The sequence below is a fragment of the Cyprinodon variegatus genome, unplaced genomic scaffold (assembly GCF_000732505.1).
Source record: "Cyprinodon variegatus isolate N-32 unplaced genomic scaffold, C_variegatus-1.0 Scaffold537, whole genome shotgun sequence".
NCBI lineage: Eukaryota > Metazoa > Chordata > Actinopteri > Cyprinodontiformes > Cyprinodontidae > Cyprinodon > Cyprinodon variegatus.
The window spans coordinates 294,183-317,900 of NW_015150990.1; the positions used below are offsets into that span (position 1 = coordinate 294,183).

General features: G+C 40.0%; 1 protein-coding gene across 9 annotated transcripts in view; it reads left to right on the forward strand.

Annotated features, from left to right (window-relative positions):
• LOC107095319 (forkhead box protein P2-like) overlaps positions 1-23,718 on the forward strand; it is a 117,653-nt gene that overhangs the window by 67,403 nt on the left and 26,532 nt on the right. For all 9 annotated transcript variants that reach the window (XM_015391353.1, XM_015391357.1, XM_015391354.1 and 6 more), the window contains 6 exons: positions 5,383-5,472; positions 15,038-15,175; positions 17,327-17,416; positions 19,449-19,638; positions 20,446-20,740; positions 22,109-22,213. In XM_015391353.1, coding sequence (XP_015246839.1) covers positions 5,383-5,472; positions 15,038-15,175; positions 17,327-17,416; positions 19,449-19,638; positions 20,446-20,740; positions 22,109-22,213 — 908 coding nt within the window. The remainder of the gene's footprint in view (positions 1-5,382; positions 5,473-15,037; positions 15,176-17,326; positions 17,417-19,448; positions 19,639-20,445; positions 20,741-22,108; positions 22,214-23,718) is intronic.

The window sequence follows — 23,718 nt, forward strand, 5'->3', positions numbered from 1 at the left end:
GCAAATGCAGATATAACACAAGAAGGAATCAGCGTACTGTATGTAATTTTTTATCTAAATTATATCAAGCTTTCAGTATTTTGTTTTTTATTTTTGCTTTCCTTTTAACATGTTGTCTGGAAGCTGAGATAAATAGGCTGGCAATGAGGTGTTGTTATGTTGTGCAACCTGTATGTGGGCCTAAAAGTTGTCAAACCTGTCATCTCAGCCGAAACTCTCCCAGAGTTGAAAAGCATCCCACAATAAACACACAGACGTATTCAGAAGAAGTATCTCCTCAGCAGTCTTGAGATAAGTCCTGTTAGCCCTGGCGCAGCCTCATTTCTCACTGATCGACAACCGGCACCTTGTTTACAGCTGCTTCCTGCAATGTGGAGGCATTCTGTAAAGAGGTACCTGTTGAGAGCAGGATATTACACGCCTGTGTCATCATTCCAATATCAGCTAAATCCCCTAATAACAACAACTCCTGGTGTGATTTGAGTCAGGAAGTGATCTGCACTGTCCAAACACAATGTCACAGCCCCTCAAACATTTTCACTGCCAATGTCATGCCTAAATATCCTGCAGTCTCTGTGTTGATTTAAAAGAATGACATTCTTTGCGGATGGTTTATTTCTTTCCCGCCGCTAACCACATGCAATAAGCAATCTGGAGATTTGCAATGGTTTGGCCCTGGTATTGAAGCAGCTCTTAATGTATTTCATGCTTATTTAAGATCTTTGCATGCTTCTTATAAAGGTGCATGGCGTTCACTGTTGCTTATTACCATGCTGTGTGTAGAACTGGAGTTCTGCAAAAGGTAGAAAAGCAGATGGAGGATAGTGTGGGTCCTTTTGTCAGCCTCTTGTTTTGTGCCCTCTGTAGTGATCTCTGCATGCCTATTAATGTAGGAGAGGAATGCCTGTGTAAACATTGTTGTTTCTCAGTCCGTTTCACATAATAGTTGCCTGTGTCGCCTTTTTTCTGACCTTACTATCTGAAACCAATTACACCAGATCCATTTGGGCTGAATCTTATTTTCATAAGGATCCCTGTGTCGCAGTCTTGGTCACACTGTGTTATTTTCCCTCCCTGTATTTCTTTCCCCCTTTTTTTCCAGACTCTGTGATGGATATCAACATCAAATATGCCTCTGAGTGCCTTGTTATTTATATAGCGAGGGCCTGGCTCTTTTTTTTTCTTTTTTACACTGTCTGCCTTGCTCTCTCATTCTAAGAATGTACCACATTGTGCTGTTTATACAATGTGTGAATTAATAGACTGGGAATGTCATTTTTTCGTGCATAGCAACCTAAGGTTAAATAGCTGGAGCATCTGTACCAGTGTGTGTATGCATGTTTTTTTTTTTTTCTTGTCCGCTCAGGCAGCTCTTCAGCCAACTTTTGATGACTTTCCTTTTTGTGCTTTCATACGGGCTTTAGCTCCAGCATGTATGCGGAGCGAGGAGTGGGTGGCACAAATTGGTGCTTTTTACTGTAATGGCTGAATACTCAGAGCTGGTGAAAGAGAAGGAAAAAGACCTTTCATCCCACCCCCCCTCCATTTTTACCTTCCACACCATCACACGCTCTCCGAAAAAAATGACTAACCCCAATTCCATGGAGGAGGTGCCAGACTGCTTCAGACATCACATGCCACTCTGAAAAAGTTCTGTCCGGTGTTGATAAGGCCTGTGTTATGTCCTCAGTATGAGCAGCCTCCTCTTTTTAACAAGCCTGGCATAGATGATCTCCTTGCTTCCTTTGATATGCATTCCGAATGAATGGATTTGCTTCTTTAAAAGTATACTCTTAACTTTAACATTTACATACGTCACTGTATTTAACCTGGCTGACAAACCAACAAAAAGTGTTGAATAGTTAAGAACATTCCAGTATTTTTACATATATAAAAGTTTGAAAGTGTGGCATGCATTTGTATTCAGCCCTCCTAACTATATTGTGAAACCCCTTTCCCCCATATGATGATAAAGTGAGAATAAGTGCAAAGCTGCAAATTTGCTTTAGATGGTAACTATATTTAGTCTATTGCGTAAAATGACCTTCTGTTTTATGTCCACTCTATATATTTGACACAAATACAGTGCATGTTATGAGGTTACACATTTACCAACAGAAACTTCCATATAATTTTAAAGTGATTATCAAATATATAGTAATGGTTATTGATGTTGGGACTTAAAGCTGTGTGGTTTACATTTGCATTTAGGCCACTTTAATCTGCACACCTCAAATATAATTCAATGCAAAGAATTCCCTTCAGCATTCCCCAATAAATGACTAAATTATCCCCATGTTGTTACATGGTGGTTGCAGCATCATGCTGTGGGGAAGCTTGTCAGAGTGGCAAGACATTTTTTGGACACTCCACGCTGTCTCATTTGGACTACATATAAATGCACTTTGTAACAATATCAAATCTTAAATATTTGAATGATTATTTTTTATCAATTTTGTGCACCTTTATGACCTATAATAAGAAAAAACATAGATATTTTAATCAAAACATTTTAAAATAAAGGGGTATACATCTGTTCTTAAGATAAGGCACTGTACTGAGTGTTGTTAAATTCTTTTTTTTTTCTTTTTTCTTTTGACCCTTTCGCAATATATAAAGGAGCTTTTGTGTATTTGTATAACACAGTAAGTTACTATTGATTCACACATGGATAAACATTTCCCCCCGCCGGCTAGCTTTAGTCGCACTCATCAAGCAACCCTCCCCTCTAACTACTGTGTGCAGGACTCAATAAGCCTTATAATTACCTTGATTCACCAATCATGGTGAGATTAATTGGGCCCTGTGTTTTAATTAGCAAAGTGATTGGATGCATTCAAAAAATTGATGTTGTCTTTTATGCCTGGTAAAAAAAAAAAAGAAAAGAAAAAAAAATGCTTGATTTCTCCACCCATGACAGAAGTTTGCGCGTGTCTCTGCTCATTGACGTTGCTGATGTGCACTTTAGTGTGTGTTTTGAAGAAACAACTAGAGCTCAGCTTACAGATGCCACCATACACAGTCACATGTATATAAACTAGTGGCGACTGTGATCCTTTTACCGAAGAGACGGATCAATACAATTAGGACCCAGTGCCAGTGTAATGTGTTTGTTTACTTCGGATCAGAAGTCCTGGCTCCTCCTGAGCAGCCAGACAGCTCCCTCCCCAGACCCACCTCCACCTCTCAAGGCACCTCCCGAGCTCTTTCTTTTCATAATTGATCAGCAGAGGGGGGGATTAGATGTGTTCCCTGAGGGGGTTAAGGCATGGCAACTTTTTCCTCTCCTCCTTTCCTCCTCTTTTTTCCCCCCCATTTGCCTTTTCTCTATCTGTCTGCTGTCTTCTCTGTCTGTTTGCACAGGATCTCAATGTACTAGTTCAAACATTGTTCCCATCAGCTGGTTTGAGCTGCGCCATATGCACGTCTGTCAAAGCAGCCGTTGTCATGGATACCAACTAGCACCAGAATGAAATGAGAACCTGAGATTCTGGAGGAAGTGTCACTCTCCACCTGAGTTTGAGTTTTAAACAGAAAAAGAAAGGCCGTGAAGTTGTTGTGCTGCTCCTGCTTGATGCTTCTCAGCACAGAGAGCAAGTTGTTCTGTTGTATTGCGTTCTCTACTGCTGGACTCTCTAATGCTTCTGTTGAAGAACTGTGGGAAGCTGCTCGCCTGCATGCTTGTTCACCGTGGAGCGCAAGTGGAGCTGAAAGCAATGATGCAATAAAAAAAAAAAAAAAAAAAAACATACCAGCCTTTTTGATTCTCATGAAGCTGGTTTCTTCTCAACACTATGAAGAAAAAAATTATTTATCTCCTGGCACATCTGATATTGATTAACTCTTTGAAGTAAATACTTTTTTTGAATTTGAGTTATCTTTTGTCATCATTTGCTTGTGGAAGTTGGAGCTTGACATTTTATTGTATCTCAGTTAAACATGTTTGTTTTAAGTTAGAAACAAATAGAATTGCTGTCGTTTTGACAGAGCTTCCCATTGGGCTGGCTGACAATACTCTAAAATACTCAGTAAAAAGGTTTTTAAACCACCTTGAGCAAACAGTGAATTACTTTTACTGTTGATCTTCTGTTGGGGATCTTAATGATAAGCACAAGGGGTTTTGTACAGTTTTCAGTCAGGACAGAATTTCATAATCTCAAGTTAAAATTTTACATTTATGGATTGGATTGCGTTTTTTGAAATGATAATGTTTTTTTTTTTGTTTGTTTTGGTAACATTTTTAATCTCATATTTAGAGAGTTTTAAAACTTGTCAACCATAACCATAACATTGAGTACAGACGAGTTAAAAGGTATAGTTGAGGATTTTCGCAAATTTTTTTGAAAACAACCGCCCTCTTCACTTAAAAAAAAAAAAAATGCACATGCACAACCCTGTACCCTCTCCTGAGAGGGAACGCCTATTAAATGCATGCAGGAGTTCATTTCTCCTGGTGCACTCTCTGTTTAAAAGTTGCTGTTTGCATCACTCATACAAGCTTACTTTTCAAATGAAGATTTGCAATTCTTTCCACCAGTAAGTGAAAATTGGGACAAGCACATAGGACGACCTTATGTAAACATATCACCAGAATGATTAACAATAAAGAGGACCATTTATTTTAATGATCCACCCAGAAAAAAAAATATAAAAAATCCTCCACTATACCTTTAAGATGCAGTTTTGGCTCTGTGAAGATCATTATTTTCATATGTCCCCAACCAATGTTAGTCCTTTAAAAGTCAATATCGCACAAAATTTTACCTCGTCTCAACAGGTGTTGATGAAAAAAAATTACAATTTACAAGCGCAAACTTCAGATCTGTCAAGATCTGTGTAAACAGCTGTGAAGTCATTTTTATTAAGATGGGGAACATTCTCTCTATCCCCACCAATCTATTAATCTCTCCATCTATCTACCCATCCTCTGCACATAAGCACCCTTAATGCACAGTGTAAAACCTGGACTGCTGGTTAATTCGTTCTAAATGTAATCTGATGTTGATTTTGTCAACTTTAATTACAGCTCCCAGGGACACTTCACATGGTGCTGCCTCTACTTCACATTGATATTATGAATATGCAAATGTGGTGGTAATTTGCGGAGGGAAGTGGATATTTCAGTTGAGCACACACTAGACAGGTCAATTCTACTCCCCATCACCCCCCCCACACACACACATACACACACTCATCGTCATTCTTCAGAGGTGCTTTAGACAAACAGCATTTATCTGTGATCATAGCTATACCAGATGTTACTGAAACATATCTTTAGCGATACTTAAACAACATGAAATGTTTTCTCATTCAGCTTTGTCTTTCAAAAAGTAGTTCTTTTTCACACTTTTTTGTGTGTGTGTTGTGCTCTCTTCTTTCCAGGCGCTACAAGCAGCGAGGCAATTACTCTTGCAGCAGCCAGGCAGTGGCCTGAAATCTCCAAAGAGCCAGGACAAGCAGCGTCCACTGCAGGTAAAGCGGCTCCCTCCGTCTAATCTCTTAAGTCCGTCCGTGATACACGCTCCTCCCAATAAAGAAGATTTCCTTTGTTCCACAAAGTGTGTTTGATTTGCCCACGCAATCTTCGTCCTAGGATCTTTAAGATGAATAAGTCAGTCCTATCAAACCCCACAAGAACAGCATGACAAAGAAAGTACAAGTTTTACTCACGCTGGCCTTAGAAGTATCAGTCAAGCTAGAAATGTTTTGATAAGTCTTTCCGAAGGTTATTTATTAGCATACCCTTGCACTGAATGCTTTTCTTCATATTATTCCGTTGTTTACACAGGAAATCCTTTTTTTTTTTAATACACGTCAGCCTGAATATTTGGTCACAAACCTTTTTTATTTCTCCCTGTCATTTTCCTCCTTCGGTGCTAATTTACCTTATTGATTTGTTAGAGCTGTCTATTTCTGTTGTCAGTGATTCGGAAAAGGTCACACATATGCAGGCGCGCTCACACTCCCATCCCCACACGCCGCCTACCGCCCTCTTGCTCTCTGGTGTTAAGATATTTTTCTCACATAAGCATCTTTTTCATCTCGCTCTTTTACGTCAACAAGGCGTTTACTTAGTTTACCCCTCCATCAAATTACGTAAAGCCCCTTGACATCTGCCTCAATGTCTTATTAACAGCACTTTTTTTATTTTTTTTATTTACTGTTTTAACAGTTTGAAGTTGAAGTGTGAGAGTTTGTGCCCTGTTCTAGGCTAATAAGTAGCATCAAGGAGCAGTGGTTTACCTCATTAGGAAGCTCTGTGCATTTCATTAATGACAGGGAAATTGGCGTTAACCTCACCCGTTGATATTTTCACAAAGTCTTAACAATGGCGACACCTTGAATTGGAGTCACACCCCCGTGTATCTAATTACGCACCGGTGAAGAGATAAGGTTGCCAAAGACTCTTCTGTCATACTTCTTCCTTGAATTATTCAGCGTAGACTCTTCAAAAGTGTTAGTATTGATAGTACTTCAATAGACAGATACAGACAGATTGCACTTTTTTACATTTTATTGATGTTTATTGCTGGAAATTTGATGCGATAGACAAACAAAACAGAAACTAATTGTGAAGGATCATTTTTAAGCTTAGCATACTGGTGATAGAACTTAACATTTCTTGTTTTAAATGTTTTTCTCATCACCTTCAAAGGTTCTGGTTAACTTAAACCTGGATAGCTTCCAGCATTAAGCCCTATTCCTGCTTAAAGTTAATTACACACAGAGGGACCATATTGAGTAGTTGGATAATGTTTTTAGGTAATTGGTTGCACAAGGTTTTATGAAGAGCCATTGGAGTAAAAGGGGGTGAATCCAAATGCGCTTTTTAGATTTTAAGTTGTAAAACCTTTTTAAAAGCACCATTCCTTTCCCCTTCACTATATACTGCTTTATTTGGTCTATATCCTGTAATCCCAGTCAAGTAATTAAAGTAAAAGTACCTTTGTTGAGTACAGAGGATTTAAACATGCAATCTCGATCAGCAAATGTCTAGCACCTCAAAATCCAAAACTCAACCTTTCGACCAAACCCAATGGAGGGTGTGTTGGGGCGTTTAGAACAATCTCCCCATGTCCAAGCACCTTTCTCTAATAACTGCAGTAGATGGTAAATATTGAATATTTACATTTGCTTACTCCTGCCTGCACTGGCTGATGGTGTGAATCAATATGAATCTGATGGTTTGCAGGTCAGGCTGTCCATTTCCAACGAATTATTTGTTTATCTTCACCTTCTTGTTGGAAAGAAAAGTTTACATCCATGGTGTATTACTATAAAAAAAAAAGAAAATGTTGATTCTCTGAGTAGTACATACCTAGTTTTGATCAACTTCATTTTTGCAGTAGGAATATGCAGCTGAGCAGCTTTGAATCCTCTCATTTCAAATGACATTTTCCCATAATACTCCTGTGTGCAAATATCAGAGTAAAGAAGAAGAAAATTACTTCATTAAAAACAACTTTTTTTTTTCACTTCCAGTTATTTTTTTTTCCATTTTGTTTTTGTCTTGAGGGAGTTCACTCAATAAAGCTGTGTTATTTACCTGGATTATAAGGCCGCAACGGACGCTACAGTGCAATATTTTATTAGCTTCAAAGCTAGATCAGAGTCAGCTGTAATCAAACTACATGTTTTCCACCCGAGGAATCATGCGGATTGATCCCCTTGTATGATTAGTGCTGCTGAAAGTGGGAAAAGGATTAATATAACCATGACATCCTGCTTATGGCAGAGACGCTGATAAATCCTCCGCCAGTTTCTTGCCTCTTGTTCTCTGTCGTTGCTATTTAGGAGAGAGAAATGATCCATAGATCATGGCATGTAAATTATTTAGTACACAAGCATCTAAGTGCCTCAGCTTGCAGTTTTAATTACTCGTATTAGCAGCTAAAGGCTCTTGCCTGACTAATTCTATCCGCTCGTTCATCGTTGCTTCTCAGAAGTTGATGATGCGGAGGCAGGCAGCTCTAGCAGTGAAATATGCACACACACATAGGATACAAAACAACAACAGCCCAACAAACACACATACAGAAGCTGTTTCTCCACATTTGCGTAATGTGACAGGTCTATTATTACACAGTAAGCCCACGGGAGCACTCAATAAACACCTATTTCTTCCTGTAAATCCTCCTGTCTCCGGCTGCTGCTTACTCTACTCTCCCAAGGCACAACACCCTCTTGTCTCTGCTCCTTTTTTACCACTGCTCTCCACTCTTCTCTATGGTGATGTATTACTCCCCCCAAAAGGCATTTATACCCTGACATTTATAATACAAATAAAGAAATGCGTACAAGAAAAGGTGGACAGTAAACAGATAATTGGATAGTTTTTATGTCGCATTTGCATGTTCACATGCGTCATCACACAGCTGCAAAAGGGGTCAATGTAATTTAGAAATGGTTAGCAGGTAAACATTTAAATGTCCTTGATATATCTGGAATTGATCTGTTATTTTTACCAAAATTTGAATACTCCATTATTGTTGGCCTTAAAAGTCAACTCATTCAAGAACCAGAAAGAATGAATAGAAGAAATAATGTAAGGAAATAAAAAAAAAAAAAGGAACAAAAAAACATCAAATTACAAAAGACGGGGAAAATGGACGGAAGGAAGAAAGGATTTTTATAGAACTCAATGCTTTTCCTAACTGTGTAGGAATCTTGAGACATACTTATAACAGCGGGAATGACCAGCCCTGACCTTTCTCTGTAAGTGTTAGATGGATGCTTGATAGTGTGAGCCTGCAACTCGACCTCCTCTTGCAGTGATTAAAATTCGATCCTGCGTCATACAAAGCTAGATAACCTGCCCCAAGCCACTGTTGCAACCACTGTGCCTACACTTACACACTGCCAAGCTGTGAATGCATTTTTATGAGACTAATAATGTCGGTTCCATCTGCACAACGTTGATTTGAATGTAGAAAGGATACAGGAGTTGTGAAGGATTTTGGTTTTGCTACTTTTCGTGTCTTCACAGCTCTGTGCCCGGACAATTCAAACTAGCTGTGGTCACTGGGCCATCAGAGCAAGTGTCACACTTTTAAAGGTCAACTCAGCAAAATTTTAACAGCAAGCCAGTATCATTTCAATTCATGCACATGTCTTGCAAAGGGCCTTGACGCTCAGTGTAAGTATTGCTTGACTTACTCCATTGTGCATGGCGAAAAGGATGCTAGTTCACATTTACATTTATGAATATATCTTTCCACTGCATCCCCTCTGGTTGCATCTGAAAATAGAGAAAAATTATCACAGCAAAGGGGAAAAACGAGAGGGGGAAAATATTATGTTATTCATGAGGAAAACTTCTGTTGACTCTGAGAAAGAAAGAGTAAAAAAAAAAAAAGTGTCAGCACATTTTAAGTCAAACACCCTTGGTTACTGCTTTTGTAACAGAAAACAAGATTTTTTTTCATGTCCCCTCCTTCTCCCCCTACCTCGTCTCTTTTTTTTTCTTCTTGCATTTACAACACCTACAGGACAAGATTGCTAAATTGCGAGGACAGAGTAGGTTCATCATTGTGATGCAAAAGAAGTTGAAATGCAACCCCAAGGCGAGGTAGCTGAGTTTGAGGGATCAAGAGAAAGTGAGAGGGAGGGATAAAAAAAAGTAGCTCAGACCTTTGATGTAGCAGCAACAAATTTACCTTGTGACAGAAGATACATGGGTGCAATAAACGAGTTATACCAGCCCTTACACATGCAATCAGATGATTCTGGCCAGGGTGTTAATTGGATCCTAACCGGCAGATCTGATACGCCTGGGCCCCGGTGGTGAGGGGGGGAAAGCCTTTCCAAGTGATGAACTATAATTCACTGAGCTGCTTGAAGCACTTGTAATTTACTGTGTGTCACTGATGAAGAGGCTGATCCAGTGGAGGCCATATTACCTGCAACATCAGAGGAAAATGCCCCCCCATCCACCCTAAACCCACAGGCACACACATTCATACCAACATTCCCGTCACCTGCGCTCACGCTTCCTATTTCAACTCTCTCTTCTCGTTGCTCATTCCTTTTAATTCTCTCCCCTTTACTTATACTGTTGCACCCCTTGAGGGAGTTTAGCAAGCATCAGGGAGGAGAGAACTAAGCCAGTTTTGCTGATAAAGGTGCGTCAGTGTGCACTGATAATGAAGCAAACAATGCGCGTGAGCTATACACAAGTGTGCACTGGATTCACAAGGTCTAATCAGTAAGTTTCTACATGTGCAGATAAATCAATATGGAAATTGTTCTAAGCTCTATCCAAGCTCCTGAGGGACTTCTATTAGATGCTTTTACATGATGGGTCTTTATGTTATTATAAATTGGAGTTACTGTGCACTGCTGCCAAACCGGTATAGAAATTGATTTAGGAAAACTTGCGGTAATCCACTTAGCTTACGACTGACAAACTAGGGCATCGATCTCCAAAAGCTCAACACGTGTTCAAGACACGATTCTGTCTATACATGTTCGATTAAAACACACATACTCTACTTATACACCTTGTGGTAGGTTTTTGGGGGGGAAAAAACTTAATAGCCTTAAATTGCTTTTAGAGATAACCTGATTGGTAGATAAAGTTCACAAGCACAACACTAAACAAACCATTCCCATGGTGAGACACAGTGATGGCCGTATCATTATGAGGGAAGAGTTCTTTGGTCAGAGCTGATGAGAAAATGGATGGAGCTAGATACAGTGCTGTAAAAAACGAATGTTTGTAGGGAAAAAGACTTAAGACTGAGATATTGCTTCACCTTCCAGAAAGATAACAATCCTAAACATTAAATTGCATTAAATTTAATCACCTACATCAAACCAGAGACATGTGTTGAAATGAAACAGAGTCCAGATCTAAATCTTAGTGGAGACTCCTTGGCTTGCATAATTTTTGCAAACATGGCTAAAAAGTTGAAAAGAAAAGACTAGGTCTACGGTTGCAGCAATTGGTTGCAGCAAATGCTGCTGCGTCCTAGGATGAGTAGTTGACATTATCCAACTACTCAATATGGTCCCTCTTCCCACAAAGTACTGATGTTTAGCTCTAGCCATCTCTAACCATCATCCTGTCAGCTCTCTGCAGCTACCTTTACTCTGCTAAAGAAAACATCACCATAAACAGGTGAAATCACCACCAAAGTATGTTTAACATACCCAATGGCAATTGTTTTCAAACTGTTTTATTTTGGGGTGTCAGAGTTATGAGGAAAATAGAAATCCATTCACGTTATTATATTGTACTTTAAGAAACCATGTGAATAATTTTTCAAGGCATAGAACCCTACCCCATTGCGAAGTTTCCTGACTATCATTGATGCTCTGGGCCACATTTGGTTGTAATTGGCTAGTAGATGAATGGTAACTGAAAGGGAGTTGCGATGTTAGGAGTCAACAGGCTCCCACAGGGGTCTGCATTTTTCGAAGCAGCGATGAAAGTAGATAGGGTTTCTGCCCTCTTCTCCTGATTTCTTAATCTTTCTTACTGAGTGTGTGTAAAAATAGAGCCAGTGGCTTAATTAGTAGTCACTTCTATCATGCCAAAGATTCACAGTAATTAAAGACAAGGACCCCTCGATTTCTTATTGCTTTAATCTCTGCAGTATCTGCAGCTCCACTCGGTTTCTTATACTTGTGACTGAAGCATCTGTGGTTGACATCTAATCATTACTTTTCCGTCTCCAGTTAGTTGTGCTAAACTAAAAATTTTTTTGGGTTCTTGTTTACAAAATTTTCATTAAATACACATGTGGTAGAGCTAAAATACCATAGTACAGTAGCTGACTAGCAGAAATGCACTTCAAGAAGATAAGATTTTGCTTATTTAGATAAGGGCCCAATCAACGTTTTACATCAGGGGCTAATTTATAGTGCTTTGTTTACTTTAAGATTCTTGCCAGTGTGACCTTTTTCTTTTAAGGCAAAATGCATTGACAAAAATGGGCTAAAATCTGGATCTTCTTTAGCATCACTGAGGCTTTGTATGTAAATGATTGTTTACATTCAACGTTTTTTTGTCCAACTATGTTTAAAATGTACTTTTGCAGTGGAAATCTTCAGTATTAAGACATAGAGATTAAATATTTAGGTATTAATTACCCCAATATCTACACCAATGGCTTACTTTTGATTAAAATACATCCTATCAATAATGTCTTCCTGCTAAAGCTGGAATTCAATCCTTTCCTTCTTAATAACAGACAAACAGAAGAACAACCCGATTGGATATCACCATTCTCCCTTCTGCAATAGAGAGCCCATTCGTAGCGCGTGGATGTTTACGCCACTGCCAACGTCTACTAAATGCTCATTAATTTCATCCCTTCGTGGCAAAATCATTTCAAGGAGAGGCAATTCAGCCTCCTGTTCCTTTCAATTCAGTGCTCACGTCAATCAAGCCCTCCTGCAGGATCCTGCAGAATGGAGGTGTTATATTGCTGCAATTATCATGTCATATACTCGAAAATGTAAATGAACGTGTGTGTAAAATTAAATTTATGGGTTGTCAGTGAAGAATAAGAACCAGGAGAGCAATTACTTATCTGCTTTCATCTTGGAGCCTCTGATACGTCAAGCAGAAAAGCATGCAGTTAAATGCTGGAATTAGCATTGTGCTGCTCTTCACAGTAGATGTGGGCCAGTGCCTTCCCCCCTTCTCTTTTCTCTTTCTGCCGTTTCCTTTTTTTTGGGGGGGTGATTATCACCCATTACATATAAAAGTTAATGACAGCGTAAAAAGACCCTCCATATTTCATAAACTTCTTGTTTTTTTTTTTTGTTTTTTTTTTTTACAATATTCCGTTACTTCATTTTGCACCTCTTGTTTGAGGTCTTGTTTTATTCAGTGCTGATGACATCCGGCATTATTCACCCACAAATACCTGACTTTGAGTGCCCATATTTCACCACCCACACAATGCAGAAACTGTTTGAAGCTCCATGTACAATTTATATTTAATTCCACTTTACATATGTATGCGCATACATTTGTGATAAACCCTGCACGGGTACGCCTGCATCTATTTTTTTTTTTTTTTTGTGCCCAAACATCTTTGAGCCTGCACCCAATTAATAGCCTTAATGAGTGCATCTCTGCTGTTGTTTTCCCGCCACACTCGTCCTATTGCAATGGCATCTAACACAAAACCAGGAGTGACTGCAGGGGTAATTACTTACCTAGCAAATGTACCTTTAAGGGTTAATAACACTGAAGGTGTAAGCACAGCATTTGCATAATTACACAGGGGCTGTTTAATTTGCAACTTTTGACAGCTTTTGTTCAACGACTCGCTTATTGTGAATGCAATTTCCCCTGTCCCCTTGCAAGCATGGAGTCCAAAGAAGAAAAGAGATGTACCACAAACAGCCACCACCTCCTCCTCCATCTCTCCTACCTTAGATGGAGTCCCTTCTCTCTAAGACCCTAATGAACAATGGAGGCAGGATTTGTTTGAATATGAATATGAATGTGCAGCGGGGCCGGCTGGAAGTTGACCTTCAGCTGTGATTTTCAGTTCATCAGGATTAGTCAAGGCGGGCGATCAGGAGCCACTAATGCATAATGACTTCTAAAATGAAAAATGTGTAGTGACCATGCAAATGTCTCGGCTAATCAAAGAGGGGGGAGAAACCTGGGGTGGTGGTGGCTGAGGGGGGTGGGCATCGAGAAGAGGAGAACTAAACAAGGACGTGTCAAGGCCTGACAGAGAGAGGGAGAGGAGCAGAGAGAAGGAGGGAGGAAGGAGAGACATGCATGGAAAGTAATCAAGCCAGCTTGATTAGCTGGCAATGAGGACAGGGATGTCTTATTGCCCCCTTGACACTCCATATAGGGTAGCTACTGTCATGGCAGCTCCATGGCAAACACTGTTGCAATTAGAATCAGTAAAGGTGTTACTCTGTGTTGATGTTTTAACAGTTTTTTCTTCTTTGTTGATTCCAAACACCTGCTGATAAAATTGATTTCAATCTATGCTGATGACAGTTTATTTTTAAAGTTCATGCAGAGGGAATGTATTGCACCCCACTTTTTGGTGCACTAGTCAAGTTTTATGTATCAAACCAGGGTGCCGGTTTAATACTAAATCATTAACTGGTTTTTACTCTCAGAAAAGTAAACAGTGAAATCTTCTTTTCTTAGAACATTAATTTTTTAAAGCGGCCATGAGGAGCTAAAACTCCAAAATAAGACTGTTAGGTTCCACTCCCCTGTTGGTGTGCGCACACGCAATCAAAGACAGCAGCAAAATATATTGTTTTCCTATTGATCTTTTGCCTCAGAAGTTGGGAGCTGTGGTGCCTGAGAAGAATTTGGAAAAATAAAGCATGTTGTATGTTTGCTTTTTTTTTTTTTTTTCTTGGCTTCTTCACAGCTTAACAACTAGAAATGGTGCAATTCTTTTATGATCGACTTGCCACAGAGTCTAAAAAAGACTTAAATGTCTGCTTACTTGACCATTTTTTCTCTTTATTTTGAATAATTAAAGGTGAACACAATATTTGCTGCTGCAGCTCACACCTTGGCAATGTGTCCACCCCATCAGTTCAATTTTAATCAAATTTAGAGTTATGCATTTTTATGTTGTTCAACAGTAGAAGCACTGATAGGCACGCTAAAGTAGGTGAGTTCAAGGGTCCTGCTAATTAAGGTCTATATCTATTTAAATCCCTCAGCTTTTCCCAGCAGAATAAAGGCAGAAAAATAAGATGAGCAACACAAAGACATAGCACCCATGTGTCCTTCAGCATCTCCTCTAGGCTTCCAAACGTCACAGCCTTCTCTTCCTACCTTTTATACCACAAGTTAACTCATTCCCAGTAGATCCACATTTCTATGATTCATTTTTCTAACGCTCTATTTTCTAAACTTTTTTTCCAATCTTTCTCATCTCCCTACCCATTCCCCCCGCTCTCCCATTGTTTGCCGTTCTCTCCACTTTCCATTTTCACATTTATTGCATCTTGTTTGTCTTGCCCCTCTCCGTGCCTCCTTTCTCGCCCTGACTCTCATTCCATCATTTCATTACATATCATCCATGTCCAGGTTCCAGTGTCAGTGGCCATGATGAGTCCCCAAGTGATCACGCCACAACAGATGCAGCAGATCCTCCAGCAGCAGGTTCTCTCCCCACAGCAGCTCCAGGCTTTGCTCCAGCAGCAGCAGGCAGTGATGCTGCAGCAGGTACACACACACACACACACATGCACAAAGAAAACAATAAAAGACTAAAACAAAAACAAACTTAATGACACAAACACTCCAGAGATTGCAGATAAGGCAGAACTTGCATTTATGCATACATTTGTGCAATTGAATTCAGTTTATCTAAATTGAGAACATTTATAATTACTAATAACTTTTTTTGGAGCAAAGTTTAACTGCGTCCAGCTCAGGGTAAAGATGTTGAGGGCATAAAATGAATTCTTACCAAGGAGTACTTTCTATAACAAAACACAGAGATACTGTACTGCCATAATGCTATAACACAGCTGTATATTCTATAAAAAAATACTAATACTATAATACTATAACCCTAACCTTATATGCGCACTATAGCACAAAGGCTTTAACTAGAAAAGAGAGACAACCCAAACAGTGAACAATATACTTTCAATTGGAAAGGGAAGCAGAGAGGTGTCACCTGCAGCTTTGTTAGTGTCTCCAATACAGGAAATGTACTTTCTGGGATAAAGAAAAACAAACAAAGACTACAGCAAGTTGTATTGAGAAAACCCTGCAGCTCTGAATGAGGAGTACTTTGTATAAGAAAAAGAAAAGCAGGACACACACTTAATGGGAGTAAAACTCTGTTAATGACTCAATCCAAGAAAAACAGAGCGAAATAGTCACTGGTCTCTGCATACATTCTATGAAGGGAAAAGCACAGAGAGAGCCCGGTTAATCACTGCAGTTAGTGCATACTGTACATGATGTAACAAATGAAGTAATGCTTGTTAGTAAAGTTTAATGTTAGCTTTAGGAATACCAAAAACACCCTAACTAGCCCTATATTAGGGTCTTGACTAAAACCCTAAGTTCAGAGATGATCTCACTCACAGAAAAAGAGGAGTTTGCTCACTTAAGGCTGCTTTTCTAGCTCAAGAAAGTCTAAGCCACATAGAGAGCTGCATTAATATATACAAATTAGTGCAACATGTGTGTAAATCTTACATCTTGTCATTTTTTTTCACATCTCGATTATAATTCTTAAGCCTTTTCATGAGGAATGGGTCAACACACCTTCTTGAGTCATTCCTGCCGACACTTGCTTTTGCGAACTCACCACGGTGTCCTTGACACGCTTACCAAAAAGAATTCTAAATTGACGTACATGTACATGTCACCTCTAATTAACCGTCTGTGGCTGTGTCGCTGGTTCAATTCCCTGACAAGCTTCCATCAGGGACTCTGAGAGTAGGGCTGAGCGCAGTAAACTGACTGATAGGTGATGGATGATGTAATATTTGAAATCAACTTGAGGAAGCAGGCACTTGGTACGGCGCCTTTACAGAGTTGAAACGCGTTTCTAATTCATAGACTTGATTAAGGGAAAGAGAATGGTTTAATTAAGAATGTCAGTCATTCTGATTGTCCTTCTTTAATAACTGTGTTGCTACTAGAGGCTTGGTTTTAGGATATTTGTGTGCCGCTCAACTTCTATGATGTACTTCTGGTTCATATAATATTTTTCTCAATATTTTAGGCTCTGGTATTAGGACAGGCCTATATATTAGAGTTGTTTCTGACCCTTATCCGGTGTCAGCCATTGCTAGATCGACTCTATATCAACTTTGAACACAGTTATGTTGTGAAGACAATTTGCTATATAAACTCCAACAAAAACTCCTACATACTCTAAGTGAATTGCTCCTTAAGATCCAGTGTCAATTGCAATTGTCTCCTAAATCAGACTTAAGCTCTGAAATACATATTGCATGCTTGCATTGAAATCATCCTCTAAAAACATTGTAATAGTGATATTTTGCAACAAAATACAAAATAGGAAACTACCATTATAGTATGTTTGTTCAAATTAAAAAATATTTTTCTTGCATCATATAATAGATTTTTATGTAATACAGTTCTGTTTAAACAATGGGTTGATAAGCGTTAGATATAAGTTACATAAAAAAAAAGAGAAGAAAAAAAAAAAAAAACGATAACTGACCATCTACTGGACGGGGCTGAACAATTTTAAACATGTATGATTTTGGTCAACAGCTGAATTATTTATGCCTCTTTTGATCATTCAAAAATGAAAAGTTGAACAAAAAATATTCATTGCATCATCTCTATGTCTTTTGTTCTCTCTGTGAACGCTTATTTCTACAGCAACACCTGCAGGAGTTTTATAAGAAACAGCAGGAACAGCTTCATCTGCAGCTTCTCCAGCAACAGCATCCCGGCAAGCAGGCTAAAGAGGTAGATGCAACATCACGCATGATATTCATGCACAAAGATTTAAAAACATGTAGAAGCTATAAAGATAAACACAAAAAAGGAAAAAAGCATATTTCTAATTCTTACAGATGGAGTCTTACACTTTAATTGTGTATTTAAAACGAAAACCAGAATCTATACTTTTCATTCAATTTCAGGGAAACTGTTTAATTCATAATAGGTTAATTATATTGCTACTATATAGCTAACTGGCTAAATTCATAGGGTCCTGCACCCAGTCTGTTAATGAACTTTTTCTACAGCAATATAAACAACTCAGCGGCACCAAAGTTAACATGTTGGCCTCTCATAAATCTTAATGACAAGCAGCTGGTTGACAGCTATGGCTCTGTCTCATTCCTCTTGTCTGTGAAAACAGAAGACAAGCGAGACACCAAAGGCGCATTTGCTTGAGACTGTTGATGCTGAACCTTGTGAGTCAGTGCAGGGCCACCTCCAGACAACACCTGAAGCATTTAAATTGATAAGAAAGAAAGAGGGTGTCGCATAAACACACACAGACCCCCTTTCTTTTTCATTTCCTCTGTGATGCACCTCACAGTGTCTTCAACCAACCCATTATGCTGCCCCCAACAGGAAGTCACAACTGACCTCCCGACGGCTTTGTTTCTGTTTGGATTTGTGAATAGAGTTTTGCAGGGGCCTTGCCGTCAAATATGGAATAGAAATTGCTCCTTTATTTCTCTTGAGGCATCTTGGAAGGTTGCAAGGTGAGGGAGCAAACTGTCTCTCTCTATCAGTCCATTATGCAGCCTGTTTTCCAGTGAGTGCATCTCAAGTTTTGCCACTCCTATACACTATTCAGCCAGGCATCTGAATATTCCACAATTGCAAACTCACAAGTATATGTGCATTCACCTTATTTGACAAAGAGAGCAGTAGTGAGAGAAACTAATAGGCCTCTAGTGACTCTGCAGAAGCTGCAGTAACATTAGTTTGACTAATTTCTTGACACAACATGCATGCTATCCAAATAGCATTTGCGCAAGTATGGCAGAAAGATAGCATTTGTTAAAAGAAAACTATAGTATAATATATTCTTTTTTGCTGCCTCTTTCACAAGCTATCTATCAGACACAGGCAGATAGGTGTGTTCTGATCAGCTGGCACCAAAATTGTTCTTTTTGGTGTGTACAATGTTAATGGAGGACAGTTAACGCTGCAGGTAACCCTGAATTCTCCATTCCCACTGTGAAATATGGTGGTGGCAACATTGTGTTTTCAATATGTTTCTATTAGAATTTCAGTTTGATTTCTTTGAGAAAATCTTTGATTCCCAGGCACCTTTCTTTTATTGTACATCTGCACCTGTTTTTTAAAATTTGGTCCTTTGGTCCTAGAAATAAAAGATTTTGTGCTTTAACGGGACAGTGTTGAAGATGTTTGTTGGGGTTTGAATATTTTTGCTAACAGATTTCCAGTTTGACGTTTTCAATCTTGTTGTATTGGTTGTTTAGCTCACCAATAAACAGTCTAGTAAGGTGAGTGGAGTGGGAGGGGAGGTGGGGTGAGGAGCTACCTGTGTGTTTGGGTCTTTGCATTCAAATGCACGTGGAGTCATAAACCTCTCACTCTGTCTGCTCCCTCCGGTCAAATAAGCTGTAACAGAGCTTCAAGAAAGACGAGACAATTAACTATCAGGGATGGTGGGGGAAGGATTATACCAGAGGCTTAGTATCATACACAATCAGAAACATACCCTGACAGTCTCACTTCTGTTAGGAGATAGCAGCATTTTGGTACAGCCCGAAAATCAGGAGGGAAGACTTAATGCGAGCAGACAGAGAGCTAGAACCTGCAGTGGAAGAAGCAAGGAGGGGAAGCTAAGGTCACTGAAAAGGCGAGGGAGATTTCTCCGAATGCTCACACACATTACAGACGGCGAGCCAACATCTTCTGCTCTCTCAGCTGTTAATTCCACTGTAATTTTCTCTCCCTCCTCTTCTCCATGCTCCCCTCTTGCTCCTCGTCCTCTTCCTCCTCCTCTCTATAGCAACAGCAGCAGCAGCAGCAGCAGCAGCAGCTGGCCGCCCAGCAGCTCGTCTTCCAGCAACAGCTCCTGCAGATGCAGCAGCTTCAGCAGCAGCAGCACCTGCTCAACATGCAGCGGCAGGGCCTGCTTTCACTGCCCGGGCCCGCTCCAGGTCAGGCCGCCCTGCCCGGACAGACCCTGCCCCCAACAGGTAAGTAGTTGTGTTGATATGGAGCACATGACTTCCTGTTATTTGTTTGCAGGTATAAGTGATATTTTCCTTTTATGTCTCTCTATCTTGTCTTAGTTTTTCTAATTGGTATGCGCATGTAATCCTATTGCGTTTTCTTTAAGTGTCTGTCTGCCTCCCTCTCATTGCTATGCTCCCCCACCGACCAATTTGTCCTGAACTCTGCACATGAATGTTTAGTTTCTTCCTTCTTGTCTTCATTGCCCTGTTTGTCTACCTCTGCCTCTCTCTCTTTGCTCTGCAAGTATTTGTGTTCGTTTTTTTTCCATCTTTGCTTCTATCCCTCCACTCCCCCTTCTTTCAGTGCTTGTTGTTGTTGTTTACTGCCTTCATTGAGACGAATAAAAGCACAAACACAGGGGGAGAGTAGAGAACAGACTCCATTTCCTTCTCTGTTTCAAGTAAACACTCCTGTTTGTTGTTTACAACTAAAATGGCGGAGATTGAAAACAACAGACAGGGAGGTTTTTGACTAGATCAGAGGAGTAAATATTGTATAATGAGTTTCCACACTAAAATAGAAAACCGTGTTTACCTGAAGGTGGAACAGGCAAGAATTCAATGTTATTTTTATGGACCAGCGAGCCATTTTCCAGTTAACGTCAATGTCTGACTTAGCAAAGAATTTAAGTATGTAGTGAATAGACTGATTGAAGCCTTTTAGCTGCAAATTCAACATTATATGACTGCTTAAAATATTTAAAGGTTTTAAAACACAGTTTAGGTAGCCCTGGAATATAACATCTACCTTCTCATTGATGTCTACAGGTGGTTTAAGCCCAGCGGAGCTCCAGCAACTTTGGAAAGATGTGACTGGAGGTGGTGGTGGCGGTCACACCATGGAGGACAATGGCATCAAACACAACAGCAGTGGCGGCATTGGTGGCGCCAACACTGGGACCGGAGTGGTCAGCAGCGGGTTAGACCTCTCCACCAACAACTCCACTTCAACTACCTCCTCCAACCCTGCCAAAGCATCGCCGCCCATCTCGCATCAGTCCCTCACCAATGGACAGTCGCCCATCCTCAACCACAGACGAGAGCGGGAAAGAGAGCGCGAGAGGTAGAGAAAACACCATGAGGCGGCCATTTAGAGATTACACCACACGCTGCTTGATGTTGTCGAAAACAACGTTTTGTTTATTTATTCAATAGATTATTTGTATCTTAGTGATATTCAAGCAAAGAAAACAAGAGCTAAAACAACATTGTGCTCCCATGGGAGCCTGTAAACAAACTTAGCTTGCACACTCTTATCAAACGCAGGGTGTAGAAGCCATACAGGCAGGCACACTTACACTTGCAACAAACCTTTTTGGCAGACAAGACAAGGTAACCCGCTTGTACATTAAGTATTTAGTGCTTTGTCTCTTTTTTTTTCCTCTTTTGAAAATTACCTTCCTTGCTTGCTTGTCATGTAAACAGAATATGTGATGCCTTGAGTGGCGTTTCTAGGATGTTTATTCTTGTGATGGCGTCTTTTATAAATGCACCAAGCACCGAAACACTGGCTGTTCACATATCTGCCTATCCGGGCCATGCATTATTCAAAGGCTTTTCTTGGGCGATATTATAATAAGGACTAAGGATAGAGATGTGTGCGTGTGTGTCTGTGTTTAGAGACTTGCAATAGAGGTGGAAGTGCTGTGTAATTGGTTTAAAGTAGATGCTATCTCTGCAGTCCCACTAAAAGTAGGCTTGGAGAGAAAAAAAAGACATAGAAGAAGAGAGGGAAACTAAATGAGAAGACAAGGAAGAAAAGAAAACATCTGTTTGTGTCCCCGAGGGGTGTGTGGTGCCTCGTAATGATCGAACAAGGAGTATTGTCAGGAGCTCTGCTTACTAACACGCCACGGATCGATGTGGGGGAAGCCCCTCTGTAAAAACGCTGTGTGAGATCTGCCAAGGCTTCGACCACACACATCCTCAGGCATAACCTATCCACATACCCTCACACACATTTCCATGAGCACACTCACACACCAGTGCCAAGCCTAAAGGTTAAACTGTCATCTTTAATAGGATGTGCTGTCTAGGCAGGGTCGTAACTTATTTGGGTGCCATTTGAAAACGCCAGAACACCCTTGTCCTCAAAGAACATAAGTTACACACTGTATTAATCTCCTGATGAGAATTATATGGCTGTCTGGATTTTTAATGTTTACTTGAAAGCCAGTGCCTATTCCTCTCTGATAATGGATTTACAACATGGAGTTGTGGCTGCAGTTCCGACTCATTCTGGATTTTCTTGAGAGGTTCTTTACACATTAGTCACAACTGTCAGATGTCCCTTGTTCCCAAACTTTTAATTTGTATATTTCTGTTTTCTTTGCCCTACCTTTTTCTCCTTCTTGGATAATAAATATCCAGGCAAACAATGTGACTTCTTATGTCCATTTTGAATCTTCTCTTCTGTTTGATCCTCCTCCAGCTCACTTCATGAAGAAGGCGGACGAACCCACCCTCTATACGGTCATGGTGTGTGCAAGTGGCCTGGCTGTGAGAACATGTGTGAGGACTTTGGACAGTTTCTGAAGTAAGAACATTTTCTCATGTGATGTGGTGTTGTTTCCATGAGCTCTCATATCTCTCAATTGCAGTGCTTAGCAGCAGTTGGCATTCATATACTTTACCTCACTACCACAAGATAAGACAAGATAAGTACAAAGTAGCACGTAACATGCTCTGTTTTGGTGAGACCATCATTGAATGTTACCAAAACTGAACCATTTGAAGTATAGTAGTGGCAGCATCATGCTGTGGGGATTTTATTTTTCTTCAGCGGGGTTGTGTTGTGTTAGCTGGTGTGAGTTGAAAGGAGAACAAACTAAAACTCACTGGAGGCATTTTAGAAATGTGTAGGCATTTTGGAACTAGAAAAAGATAGGGTTTTGTTTATTTACATATTTATTTCTGTTAAAGTCCTTGCCCTGCTCAACCAAGTTTAAATAATGACTCAAGTTTACTTTTGAGTAAAAGTTGTTGTCTATTGACTTACATGTACGGTAAGGGTAGATATTATGGCAAAAAGCTTGAGAAATACAAGACAAACATATATATTTCCTGTGGAAACCTCTTCCTAAAAGTTAGAGGCTCCATATACACCTACAGTCTATGCTGGCAGGTCTTTTTTATACTAGGGGCCACATAAAATCATCAAGGGCCTGACTTTAGACACCCCTGATCAGTCCCAATGAAATGCTTCAAATGTCCTGGTTGTATTGTGACAAAATAACAAAAAGGTTTAGAGTGTGAGTTCTTTCCCAACCCTGTTCATGTTGCCATGTTTTATTTTTAGTAGGACACATCAAAGCAATCCCTTTTGTCCCTCCTTTCTTGGTGGCCTTACTCGGAAACCCTTCCTGTCTTTTTACAGGGCACATTCTGACCTCTAGACAGCTAGTTGACAGGGTTCTGCTCCTGCAAAGCATGACTCAAACCAACTCTGATCCATAACAAATTTCCTCCGCAGCGTGGAGGGACCTGATAGGTTTGTGAAAAAGCGTCAAAAGCTAATGGCAAGTCGCACGGCCGCACACTTGCCTCCACAACAAAGGGCCCCCATTCACTGTTGTCATGGTGCAGGCGCCGGAGCAAATGAACTCTTCATGCTCCATCAACAATTTAGTTAATTAGCTCATTTGTAATTGGCCGGCTTTGTTGCCAGGATGTTAGTGGGGGGACATCAAAGGAAGAAGGTGTTTGCAGCGCTGCCGATTACAGGTTATCACATTGCCACTCACCGAGAGCCGCTCTCCCTCCCTGTATCCCTGACTCGTCGCTCTCACACAGAGAAGAAAAGAAAGGGAAAGCTTTAATTTGAATATTCTAATTAGATTTGTAATTAACTGTGAAATAACGATCTGGTGAGTGTTTTTCATGGGCTGTAAATGTCCATGTGAATTCTCATAAACTCCCCAAATCAGGACAATGTATCCACTTATTTTCCCAGTCATGCAATTCTCTGCAGTATTGAGTGTAATAAAGTGCAGAAAGCTAGGAGACGTACTCATAGAAAAAAGAGAAAAAAGTAGAATGTAG